Source organism: Vanessa cardui, chromosome 20, assembly GCF_905220365.1.
Source record: "Vanessa cardui chromosome 20, ilVanCard2.1, whole genome shotgun sequence".
NCBI lineage: Eukaryota > Metazoa > Arthropoda > Insecta > Lepidoptera > Nymphalidae > Vanessa > Vanessa cardui.
In genome coordinates, this window is record NC_061142.1 from 9669488 (window position 1) to 9683372 (window position 13885).

The following is a 13885-nucleotide window of genomic DNA, read 5'->3' on the forward strand; positions in this document are numbered from 1 at the left end:
AGTTATTCAAGTTTCCATATCCTTAGTAAATCCTTTTGAAATTTATATTCTATTTTTATTTTATACTGTTGTATATATTATTTTATGCTGGTGTAAAAGTTGTGAAAAGTAATTAGCAAATTACCTACTTAGATGTACACAAAGAGACCAAATCATACCCTGACCAATTAGCTGTATTAAGTGTATACACTTACTAAATTTATATTATTTTTATCGCATTGATTAAATTGTATCGGTATTATTTACAGTTTTACGTGTTGTCCCCATCTATATAAGCCGTAGATGTTTCAATTATTTTTTATTCTTTTGACGTGCTTTGACCGAATAACGCCTTATATTTCATCTCGCATATAGCATTTTAATATGAGGGTCGTCATTGCATTGATTCAATGTTTACTAATTCATTGTTGCTTGGGGAACAATAACAACGGAAAGGTAAGCAATGTAAAAGTAAAAGTTCTTAGTTTATCTCAAAACATCATCGTAATGACAGTATACGAAGGAATTGTATCGAGTTTTGGTAGACATGTCACGTACGAAATTACCTCGACACTGATGTCGTACGATGCATGTGCATATGACAGTCACCTCTGCGTGGTGCACTCTGCTCTTACTTGGTACTCTTTGCAGTGCTTACCGTAGAAGGTCAGCCACCTTTCAATCTAGTAAAGTAACAGTTTCACATTTGTGTTGTGTCAACAGGCAAACTTATTGTAGTTGTGGGATACAACTTATCTGAGGCCTCCTTCGAATGTTATTAATATCAACTTATTCATTGTTATTATAATTAATTAATAATTTCACCTACTTAGTTAGTTTTAATACTACTGTTCTCTCTGTTTTATAGTAAAAAAAAAAAAACAAAAAGCCTATTATGTTATATACTTTCAGGAAACTTGCTGTGGCGGCGATCATGATGAGGATCCGCAAAAACCTATTTACAAAGTAATGGCTGAAGAATCACTGTGGAAGTACTTAGAAACCAATAAATATGACCGCCTTTATACTGTGTTACAAGTTCAGAGGGTGAGGGTCAAACCAGTTCAGGGATTTATAACAAAAATAAATTTCGTCGCCGCAGCGACAAATTGTATTTTCGACAATCAAATGAACCCAGTGAATCCCCCATGTGTCATAATCTATCCGGTCGAAATGTTGGAGTGTTATTCAGAAATATATGAAATGAATTGGGAAAACTTCAGACAAATAAAAGTAACATGCAATCCTTTGAAAAACAGAAGTTAACACGGATACACCTGCTGCCCATGCTATATGTGTTGTTATTTCATTTTTCTCATAGAAACGAAATACGAACATTTTCCAAAACTAATTTACGACAGTAATTGCTATCACTACTTATATCGATCTATATTATTCGCTCATATTTCATTATTGGTGGACTCAATAAACAAATTCAGAATTATCCATTGAAATATTTATTTGAAATACCTGTCCAGCTCATATTGGCAACGCGTTTTAATAGACACGTTTTACCTGTAAATAAAACGTTTATTAAATTACTTACCTTATTCAAAGCTTATTTATTTGAGATAGGCACCTTCCGTTTCCGCTTATATACCTCTGTGAGACGGACAGTTGATAGGAAAGTCCGTCCGTCTCACTCACCATCTCTCCCCCTCGGGTCTCCCCCACCTCACATACCACCAGGTAGCTTCGTTAGAATGTCTAGCTCATTAAGTCTCGAAGAAATAATCAGGCAGAGTTTACTCTAAGCTTTGAATAAGGTAAGTAATTTAATAAACGTTTTATTTACAGGTAAAACGTGTCTATTAAATCACTTGACCGTTATTCAAAGCTTATTTATTTGAGACATGTTTGTTATCGCCTGGTGGTAGAATAGTACGCCAATGAGACTTGATTTAATAAGGAGGTATTAGATGTTAAATTAAAACAAAATTACAGTGTCAATGTATATATGTATATATACATTGATTCATATCATCATTATTATATATATAAATTGGAAACATAAAACAATGAAAGACAATCCTTTTTAAATTCTCATTTTAAACACAAAATACAAATTCGGTTTTTATATAAAAATAAAAAGAATAATCAATTAATAGGATTAAACAATTTAGTAATACATCTTTGAGACGATACTGGCATAACTTCACGTCTGTAAAATCGTTTAAATGTTTTATCCGATTGCCAATTACCTCGAGCTAAAATTTCATCAATAGGTAAATTATCCGACCAATTTTTTGAAGCCACGGCAGAACGACAGCTTCCAGGAGTGGAGATTATACCAGCTTCTAATAACAAAGATCTTATCCAACCAGCAATAACTGCTCGTGAGGCAGCCTTTGGTTGACCTCTAATATTAATAAATAAATTATTACAATTAGCTTCGACACGTCTTGACTTAAATAAATTAATCGTTTGATTAATCCAGTTAAACGGATCTAATTTCGGATCTTCATTATTACGCATTATCCTCCAACCAGACTGAGTACGCTCTTTTCTTGAAGGTTCCCATGACGTATCGGTTCGTAAAAACCGCCGGCGAAAGCTGGTTCGACAAAGTGGTTGTGCGAGGCAGAAAATGTCTAAGAAATCGCACTGTTGTGGATTTTCACTGGCTCACTTTATTATGAGGCTTGTAAACGGTTTTAATCGAAGCTCGCTTCAAGATGTTGCCAATCCTGTCTGTAACTCCCTTCACATATGGTAGAAATGCAGGTTGTCGCTCAACTGTGGGTGGTTTGATACGACTTCTGCGATGCTGGCGAGGCACGGGCAGCTTGTTCTGGTGGAGTGCAAGCTTGACCTGACGTAGCTCGTCCTCTAGGTGTTCAGCATCGCAGAGATGGTGGGCTCTCTGCCTTCTGCGTGCAACCGGAACATTACTCAAGATACCAATTGAGAAATCGTTGGCGGTAGTTGTAAATAATATTTCCTTTGTTCTTCATATAGACAAATGTCACCTAAGTCTACCCGTGACCACGAACGCTGTAAGTGCTCGAAACGTCGGGATGTTAAAAATAATTAATATACGCGATTCAAATCCGTTATAGCTAGTTTTATTTCAATGTGTAATCGCGAAAATTTAAGACAACATTAAATCATTGATATGCAGAAGAAACAGAGTGGGTTATATAACGTAGTCTTGTGGAACACCAGGATTGACCAATTTTAAGTCAGAGCATGCACCATCGACAACGACCCTGATGCTCCGATCTGCCAAAACGCTGGTTATCCGATTGCATAATTTCCCGGGAAGCCCATAGGAAGGAAGCTTCGAAAGAAGCGTTTTGTGCCACACGCGATCGAAGGCCTTCGCTATGTCCAAGCTGGCTGCTGATGCCTCACCCTTGACCACCCAACAAATCATTGTGTGAAGATAAAGTGAATAAATGAAACATAAAATTATAGTGTTTTATTTTTTGTGATTAATTTTCAACTTACATTTGTAATAGTTAAGGTTCATAGTATATCTTTTAAAAATTTGTAGAGATGCCAAATTTACATATACATACATAGCTATATCGACAATCTTATTACTTATTTACAAACAATAAACAATAACAGCCTGTAAATTCCCACTGCTGGGCTAAAGGCCTCCTCTCCCTTTGAGGAGAAGGTTTGGAACATATTCCACCACGCTGTTCCAATGCGGGTTGGTGGAATACACATGTGGCAGAATTTCTATAAAATTTGTCACATGCAGGTTTCCTCACAATGTTTTCCTTCACCGCTGAGCACGAGATGAATTGTAAAGACAAATTAAGCACGTGAATCAGCGGTGCTTGCCTGGGTTTGAACCCGCAATCATCGGTTAAGATGCACGCGTTCTAACCACTGGGCCATCTCGCCTCTTATATTTCTTATTTGTTAACATATTATTCTAGTTTATTTTGTTTTTTATGTTTTCTATATAATCTGTCTCTTTTATTCGTATATTTTGTAATGTGTAATTATATTCGATAGTTATAATTCATCATGAAATTCCAAATGTGTTAACTCATAATGTGCCGTATATGCACATAGGTATTAAAGTAAACAGTTAGTAAAGTTGCATATTCTATGACTAAAATAGTTCACATCTGTGTATCTCATATTCTTTGGCATATGTCCTGTATAAAAGTCGAACAATTGCATATGTAAAACAGAGCGTCTATCAAGTGCGTCGCAGTCTGTATAATTGTACCGTCTCGTTAATAAATCGTGAACTAGTTAGTGACTTTCATTATCCTCAACATCAGCCCAGCAACACTCTCAACTGCTTCAGCCCATCTATGAGTAGGTTAAACTAGAAGATCTACAGTCGACCGACCCCGACGGAAACCATACTGGCGATCGCTAATCAGTTGGTTCTCCTCCAGTTAACTTTTAACTAACGTTACTTGGTGGCAGGGCTTTGTGCAAGTCCATCTGGGTAGGTACCACCCACTCATCAGTTATTCTACCGCAAAACAACAGTACGCAGTATTGTTGTGTTCCGGTTTGAAGGGTGAGTGAGCCAGTGTAACTACAGGCACAAGGGACATAACATCTTAGTTCCCAAGGTTGGTGGCGCATTGACGAAGTAAAGAATAGTTAATATTTCTTACAGCGTCATTATCTATGGGTGATGGTGACCACTTACCATCAGGTGGCCCATATGCTCGTCCGCCAACCTATAACAAAAAACAAAAAAAAAACGTAGGAGCTGGCAGTTAATAAGGGCTCCATTATCTTGGAGAGCAAGGAGGTGATGGCTATAGGCCTATAATTGGACGGATCTGAGAGGTTGCCTTTTTTAGGGATCGGATGCACCAAAGCAGTCTTCCAGGAGTTCGGGACGACGCCTAATGCGTAGGATTGCCGGAAAAGACGCGTCAAGACCGGTGCCAACTCAGGAGCACATGTCCGTAGCACTATTGGAGGGATGCCATCTGGTCCACTCGACTTGTGGAATGTCCAAGGAAACAAGTGCTTTCCGAACTGCACTTTGCCGAAATTTAACCTCCGGCATCGTCGTGTCACACCGCGGGATTGATGGTGGTGACATTCCTCGGTCATCCAGAGTCGAGTTCGACGCGAAGAAAGACCCTAAAAGATCGAACTTCTTCTTCGCAGTATGGGCCAATGACTCACCGTCCCTGTGCAGAGATGGAAACGAAGGCTGACAGAAATTCCCTAGGACAGTCTTGGCGAGAGACTAGACTACTACTACTACTTCTACTACTTCCCCGGACGTGCCGACTCATTCGACTGCAAATGAGAGGTATACAGTGTGGCACTAGCACTGTGACGAGTGACGGGGCACGTCTGACTCTTTACATCAGGTGAGCCGATACACGTCGGAAGGGTTGCGACGAATGCTTCGGCGATACCCGCCCTTCCGACGCATGGGCAGTCCCCTTCGCTCTTCCCCGAGGCCGGAGGGAGTCCATGACAAAAGTCCAACCATAAAAAATAATAATCTTTATTAACATAAGAATTAACAACATTAAATGCTTAAATATATATATATATATATATATATATATATATATATATATATATATATATATACAAATATGAACTAAAACTAGTTACTGTATAAATCATGACCGGGTGGAATGGTGGCAAGAATGCTAGCAGCATTTCCCCGTTGAATCGCAATTCCGCTCCTCTGGGCAAAAAACGAACCAGCCCTCCTGTCACCAGTGGAGCCAATGAGGCGAGCTGTTATACTTTTGATGAAGCTTTTCGCACCACTACTCCAAGGGCCAAGCTTTTTACCATAAAAAAAGGTTCATTAATTATTATTATAGTGCACAAGTAAGTACACAAACTTACCTAACTCTCTTAATCTTCTAGAACGGCAAATTCGACACGACCGGAGACTTAAGAGGACTAGGCTATGAAGCTGTAATTTTGTGTACAAAAAGCGATACCATTTTTCTTCTGTAAAAATAGTATATTATATATTATACTACTTAATTTTCATAGATTTAATGTTGTAGGTATAGGTACCTAATAAAAAACTATTAACGAACGTAACGAAAAATGATATTATAGTAAAAAGTTGTGTATGATCTAAGTTATTACCAACTGCATATTTTAATTTTTGACTTTTTATATGATAGGTAGGTTGTACTAGCAAAATATCTACCTTACAATGGCCACCAGCACCCATAAGCACTGTAAAAAATAATGCCCATTGCTGACGTTACATTATTACGATTAGAGGTACCAAGTTTAATGAGCCCTAAATTGTCTCATTTCGTAGAGGTTGAAAATATTTCAAAAATATTTCTAAGCCTCTTAAGGGTTAGTGCTTTTTCTTACGTTCCGAATGTCACAATCGTTCTCAATGTTATTGCCTTATTTATCTACTAATTTCAGTATGCACTAACAATCATTATAGAGACGTTGGGCATAGACTGATACCATCAAATATATAACCTCTGCGGTCCTCTAAATCAAGACTCCCGAGAGAGTCTTCTCCCCGGTCTTCTTCGGCGAAGTGGGTCATCAGCAAAGGTCTCAAGCTTCCGCTTTACTATCGGGTGCGAATATCTACCGAAGCGACCGCGCCCGGTAAATACTTACATGCGAAACCTATTTAATTAAAGGTCATGTACCTCCCGCAAACTACAACGGTAGCCTAGTAGGCTTTTACTAATTGATGTAATCCTAACAAACTTTTATCAAACTCTGTGTAAAATGTCATTTCAAGTTTCCATATCCTTATTAAATCCTTTTGAAATTGATATCATATTTTTATTTTATACTGTTGTACATATCAATTATATTATGCTGGTGTAAAAGTCGTAAAAAGTAATTAGCAAATTACCTACTTAGATGTACCCAAATAGACCAAGTCATACCCTGACCAATTAGCTGTATTAAGTGTATACTTACTAATATTTTATTGTTTTTATCGCATTGATTAAATTATACAGGTATTATTTATAGTTTTACGTGTTTGAGTCCTCAGCTATATAAGCCGTAGGTGTTTCGATTATTTTTCATTCTTTGACGTGCTTTGACCGAATAACACTTTATATTTAATCTCGCATATAGCATTTTAATATGAGGGTCTTTTTTGCATTGATTCAATGTTTACTAATTCATGTTTGCTTGGGGAACAATAACAACGGAAAGATAAGCAATGTAAAAGTAAAAGTTCTTAGTTTATCTCAAAACATCATCGGAATGACAGTATACGAAGGAATTATATCGAGTTTTAGTAGACATGTGACGTACGAAATCACCTCGTCACTGATGCAATACGATCGATGATCGATCGAAAGTCGAACTAAAATGTTTTTGTGAAAAGGGTACACAGGTACCAGTATTTCAGCTGAATAGGTCACTTGTATATAGTGGAAAACCCACCCAATAACACGTTGGGTGCATATTACAGTCACCTACGCGTGGTGCACTCTAGTCTTGCTTGGTATTCTTCGTAGTGCTTACCAGAAATGGTAAGTTTTGGATGTAACAAGCCGGTGACTGTAAATTTCAATTAATTAAAGTAACAGTTTATATATTTGTGCTGTTTTTGTTTTAGTAATTGTGGGGTACAACTTATCTGAGGCTCCCTTCGAATGTTATTAATATCAACTATTTCATTGTTATTATAATTAATTATTAATTAGTAACTACTTAGTTACTTGTAAGTATTTTTTAATACTATTGTTCTCAATGTTTTATGATAGCAAATAGATTTTTGTATATTAAATAATTTCAGGTACAATGTGTTGGCTGCGATAATGAAGAGGATCCGCACAAACCTATTTACAAAGTAATGGCTGAAGAAACACTGTGGAAGTACTTAGAAACCAATAAATATGAGCGGCTTTATACTGTGTTGCAAGTTCAGAGGGTGAGGGTCCAACCAGTTCAGGGAAAGATAACAAAAATAAATTTCGTCGCCGGAGCGACAAATTGTATCCTCGACAATCAAATGAATCCAGTGAATCCCCCATGTGTCATAATCTATCCGGTCGAAATGTTGGAGTGTTATTCAGAAATATATGAAATGGCTTGGATAAACTTCAGACAAATAACAGTAACATGCAATCCTTTGAAAAACAGAAGTTAACACGGATACAACTGCTGCCCATGCTATCTGTGTTGTTATTTCATTTTTCTCATAGAAACGAAACACGAACATTTTCCAAAACTAATTTACGACAGTAATTGTTATCACTACTTATATCGATCTATATTATTCGCTCATATTTCATTATTGGTGGACTCAATAAACAAATTCAGAATTATCCATTGAAATATTTATTTGAAATACCTGTCCAACTTATGTTGACAGCGCGATGTTAATAGTGTATCTGTACACGTAGAATTTTAAAAAATATTTACATAAATATGAAAACATTGTTTATTTTTTATTGATAAAATTCAGAAGTCAAGTTTCGAGAGCTTCAATTAGACTTGTATGTCAAAATGTATTTGAATTTAAACAGAAATTAAAATTAATTATAAAATGAATACATGTGACAGAATTGGATGCCAATCATGTAATGATTTGTTAAGCTTAAAACTATACAATGTAAAATTTAAGGAATCAGCAAGTTACTGGGAACTCACGGAAGGTTCCCAGAAATTCCTTTGTCGGTAGAAACGGTGTACTGCGCAACATAATTAGATACCTAAAACCTGATTTGTTGCAAAATGTGTAAACAAAAAAATGCAATGCAATTTTATGAAGGGGCGGGCGTATCGCTATGGCGTTCGCTGCGTAAGTAATTCGCGATCATATTCTGTAGCTTAATCGTTCCTCTTGAAAAGTTGTAAAAAAAACTGCTTTAATATATTTTATACACTACCGTCCTTGACTGATAGGACGCAGGTCGGGGCACGTGGCCGTGGCCCCGTCCTGCGAGAGCCCTGAAGAGCCAACGATTTCTTCAATACGTAGACAGTTATGTATACTTTCGAAATTGACGTATTTGTATGAAATAACTGGCATATTTATCAAAAGGCAAGTGACTATAATAGTCGATATTAAAAGTTGAAAGCTATAGACGTGCTCTTCATGAGAAAAATAGATATATTATAGCCAACAGTTTGTATAAGTTTTAAAGTTTTAAAATTTGTAACCAATCAGATTCGTACAATGTTACGAAAATTACCGCACCGTGTATTAGAAAGTGAAAAAAGCTTAATTGTGAGCAAATTAAAATATATAGTACTATATACATACGTATGTATATACTACTACCACTATAAGTCAACTGGTTGATATCTCCATTGAGGACATCCTCACCTGCAGACCCAGTACAAGGAACTATGTTTTTTGACACCTACATCAACTTGCATTGATAACATATTTGCTACCTATATTCCACAAAACAAAATTATTATTAATAACCTAAGTTCAGATCATTGTGGACAACAAGCCTTATTTAATTTTCATGTTAAAAAAATAAGTACTTCTGAAAAGATAATGTTTGTTCCTTTGACCGCAAGTCGTATTGAGAAGTTTAGAAGTAATATTATGGCTAATCTCCCTCACATACATTTCAGTGATAATCCCAATGTATTATATAACAATCTATTTAAATTAATTAAAAACAGTTTTAAATCTATATTCACTTCTAAAACAGTTAATACAAAAAACTTTTTAAAATTCAGTGTTTGGGCGACTATTGGAATTCATAAAAGTAGGCAACGAATGTCTCATACATTTTCTTTACAATGAAAGAACGTACAATCATAGTGCCACTTTTGCCAATTATGTAAGTAACTATTCTAAATTATTTAAAAAAGTGTGCTTTTTGGCAAAATCTTTAACTATAAAAAATAAAATTAAGAATGCACATAACAAGATAAAAATGACTTGGAAAATTATTAATTGTGAAACTGGTAGAGTTGGCAGTTGCAACTCCGAATTGAGCCTGAATTATAATAATAAAGTAGTAAATAGTCAAAAGGAAGTTGCTACAGTTTTTGAAAAATTTTTTGCTGACATACCAGTTTTGACAACTAAGTCACTTGTATCTTCTCCAGATGTTGCCGAGTCATTGATGAAAGAAAATGTAAAAGCTTGTAAATATAACTTTAATTTTACCCTTGTAAACCCCAACGACATAATACGCGCCTTTAAGTCACTAGACATCAAGAAAACGGCTGATTTATGGGGTATTTCTCTAAAGGTGATAAATTCGATTATTGATGTAATTGCACCTTTTCTTGCTTTAATATTTAATAGTTGTGTCCAACGTGGTATATTTCCTGACCTGATGAAACATAGTAAAGTTATTCCAATATTTAAATCTGGTAGTTCTTCAGACCCCAATAACTATAGGCCAATTTCGATTCTACCTACCCTGAGCAAAATATTTGAGAAAATAATTCTGAATCAATTATTAGAACATTTTAACAAACATAATCTGCTTCATAGTAAACAATTTGGATTCACGAGGGGTCGCTCGACAACAGACGCTGGTATCGAGCTTATTAAGAATATCTATGAAGCCTGGGAGGAGTCACGGGATGCCTTAGGGGTTTTCTGTGACTTATCCAAAGCCTTTGATTGTGTTCAACATGAGACTCTGGTCAGGAAACTTTATCACTATGGAATTAGAGAATGTGCGCTTGACCTTCTGACTTCTTATCTTAACAATAGAATTCAGAGGGTTGACGTTAAAGGAAATAGGTCTCCTGGGGTCTCAGTTGGTATGGGGGTCCCTCAGGGATTCTTGGACCTTTTCTGTTTCTCACATATATAAATGACTTGCCCTTTCTTGTTGGGAACAAACATGATATAGTATTGTTTGCTGATGATACCTCCTTAGTTTTTAAAATTAATAGAAAACAGGTACAGTACGACGACGTAAACAATGCTATAGCTGATATAGTACATTGGTTTAGCGTAAACAATCTTAGGCTTAATAATAACAAAACAAAAATTGTGAAATTTAGTACACCAAATGTACATAATGTAAAAGCCGATGTACTCATTAACGGGGAATCTATGGATCCAATTGATTCTGCTGAGTTTCTTGGCCTTACTGTTGATGCCAAGTTGCAATGGGGCCCCCATATTAACGGATTAGCGAGTAGACTGAGTTCTGCGGCATTCGCGGTCAAAAAGATTAGATTATGTACCGATGTTGATACGGCTCGCTTAGTATATTTCAGTTACTTTCACAGTATAATGTCATACGGTATTATGCTGTGGGGCAACGCAGCCGCTATCCATACTATATTTGTGCTACAGAAGAGGGCTATTCGCGCAATCTATAACCTAGGAGCTAAAGAATCGTTAAGGAATAAATTTAGAGAAATCAAGATATTGACTGTTGCTTCTCAATATATATTCTGCAATGTTATGTATGTACGAAAAAATATTAATGATTTCATGAGAAAATGTGATACTCATAGCATTGGTACAAGGAACAAACACAAACTTGTTACTCCTGTTACTCGACTACATAGAGTCAGTAACTCCTTTGTGGGGCAATGTATACGGTTTTACAACAGGATCCCAGAAAGCGTTCAAAATGCCTCTGTTGCCAAATTTAAGAAAATTATTAAGGAACGCTTGTGTGCAAAAGGTTACTATACAATTAATGAGTTTATGATCGATAGCACACCTTGGGAATGAAACGATCGCCTCCTGGCTATTTCATCTCATATTAAATGGTTTAAATAATATATGAGACAACTAAAAAAAAAAAAAAAACCCGCTGAGTTTCTTTCGCCGGTTCTTCTCAGGTCAGGGTATTTTCTTTTCCGAACCGGTGGTAGTGTTTCAATTGACCATCAATAAGAAAGTGTAATGCTTCTATATTGAATAAAGTTATTTGAGTTTGAGTTTGAGTTTGAGTTTCTACAAATGTAAAACTCTGTGAGTGCCGTTTTTGCGAAACATTCAGTTGTACGGATACCATGGTTAGTTTATTTTTTATTTTTTTTACTTTTTAACAAACTAGAGCTTCTCCGCTTAAACCAGTATCACGTATCTTCCCGCATCGCTGTATCATCGCTACATGGCAGCCTTGCCATGTGCCTTTCCTACATTTTCCGTTCGAGAACTTGAGATGAGTCGTTGCTGCATTGTTTTTGATGAGCAAGGCTAGTCCAGGAGACACCGTCTTCAAATCCAAGTATTACAGGGAGGCGTAGTATCCGATGCCCATCCTCTTGGCAGCTCTACTCATAAATAGTGCCACGCCTTTAACGTAGAGCTATTATAAAGGTCGATATTTCCTGCGTAAGCCTCACTTAAGTCGCTACGGGTTTCGTTCGGTTTCCTATCGAGGAATGCAGTTGCGACTGAACTTCTGATCTGATTTGTATAGCTAGCTCAGCAGCAAGGCGAATTCATCCTTACCTCTCGTGATATAGTGTTAAACCATTGCCAGCAAGTACTCCAAAATGTACCTGTATGTAACTTGACAGAGAGATTTAGACACAGACAATTTTACTGGTGTTTACTATTATGTAATATTCGTAATAAATACATAAGATTTTTTCCTTTGAACTACATTATTTAAATGAATATCTTAGGAATTATATCCTAAGTTTCTACTATTACTCTTCGAAAACAATCATACTTACATTATGCTATGCTATGGTTTTAACCGAAAAAAATATGTATAGAAAATTGATTAATTTTATCTTTATTGTATATTTTTTGTAATAAAGTGTAACTAAAGAAATCGTTTACAGTAGAGCCTATCTAGATATCTAATAAAAAAATACAAATTTGTCTTTTTTATGTTATTGGGGGTTAAATGAGCAGAAGGCCTATCTACTGATAAGTGATTACCGTGAAAAAATCGGTTGGAGATGCAGAGTGATCCAACATCTATAGGCAAAGCCAAAAGATCAAGCAGATCGAAGGGCTTGATCGATAGGTTTGGCCGGCTCTAGTACAAGAATTAGTTTAATGAGGCCTCGATTTCAAACACAAGTTCATTTCCAGTTTTCTTAGACGTTTTTCCGAGAGGTATTCGTCCGACCGGTATATAAGGTGCCCCAGGACTGTCGTCTGCATAGCAGTGAATGTTACTGATTTGACAAGTCATTGATTGAAAAAGAAACAGAGTGGGTAATAAAACGCAGACTTGTGGAACACCAACATTGACGAATTTTAAGTCAAAGCATGCACCGGCGATAGCGAGGTCGTCAGTACCGCACAACCGGCACTGTGTCTGCGTAATCGGACGAGACAGTAGTCCAACAAGTCCAGAGTGAGGTCAACGATAACCTGGTAGCCTAAGAGGGAAAGTATATGGTTCTCCACATTAGGTATTTGACCAGAATCGACAGAATTTAAATTGACCAGTTGTGTCAGATCATATGCTAGAGCGAAGTCCAGAACAAATCTACTACCTACCTTATAGATGCGTGGGCGATTAAATCTACTTCAGCACGGAATCTGCAGCAATTTAGACGTTCCCAACCATTCGGTCAGTTTCGTCATTATCACCATGGAACCTATACGCATGGATTCGAGGATGGTCGTCAGAGTCTACATAAAGTAAGATAATCGAGTAAGGCAAGAAAGGGCAAGGCCGGCTTCTCCGTCTCAAGGTGAAAGTGAACGAAGTTGGAGTTGAGTCCCCTTATGTTGCAAAACTCCACTGCGAGGGTGGTAGGGGTTGTCTGTTAGGGGTTATGAGGCCACGAACAAAGGCGAACGAAATAGAAGTATGTGTGTGATGTTATCCAAAATTTATTTATTTAATTTATTTCCCCGGGCGTGCCGGCCCATTCAGCTGCAACCTGAAGGTATACAGTATTGTATTACCACTTAAACTTGTCTTGTATTGCTGACGATATACAGATACTAATGAGGACATTTTAATAACAAAAGAATTAATTACATTAAATGCTTACATACATATTATATACAAGTATGAATAGAAAATAGTTGTATAAATCTTGTCCTCGTGGAATTATGGCAAAAAGTTAGCAG

General features: G+C 36.6%; 1 protein-coding gene across 1 annotated transcript; it reads left to right on the forward strand.

Moving 5' to 3' along the window:
- Nucleotides 1-287: 287 nt before the first annotated feature.
- Nucleotides 288-8219, forward strand: LOC124538613 (kininogen-1-like). Its single transcript, XM_047115729.1, has 2 exons — nucleotides 288-435; nucleotides 7688-8219. Exons 1-2 carry the CDS (start codon nucleotides 364-366, stop codon nucleotides 8039-8041), a joined length of 426 nt encoding a protein of 141 aa, XP_046971685.1. The 5' UTR covers nucleotides 288-363; the 3' UTR covers nucleotides 8042-8219.
- Nucleotides 8220-13885: the final 5666 nt, after the last annotated feature.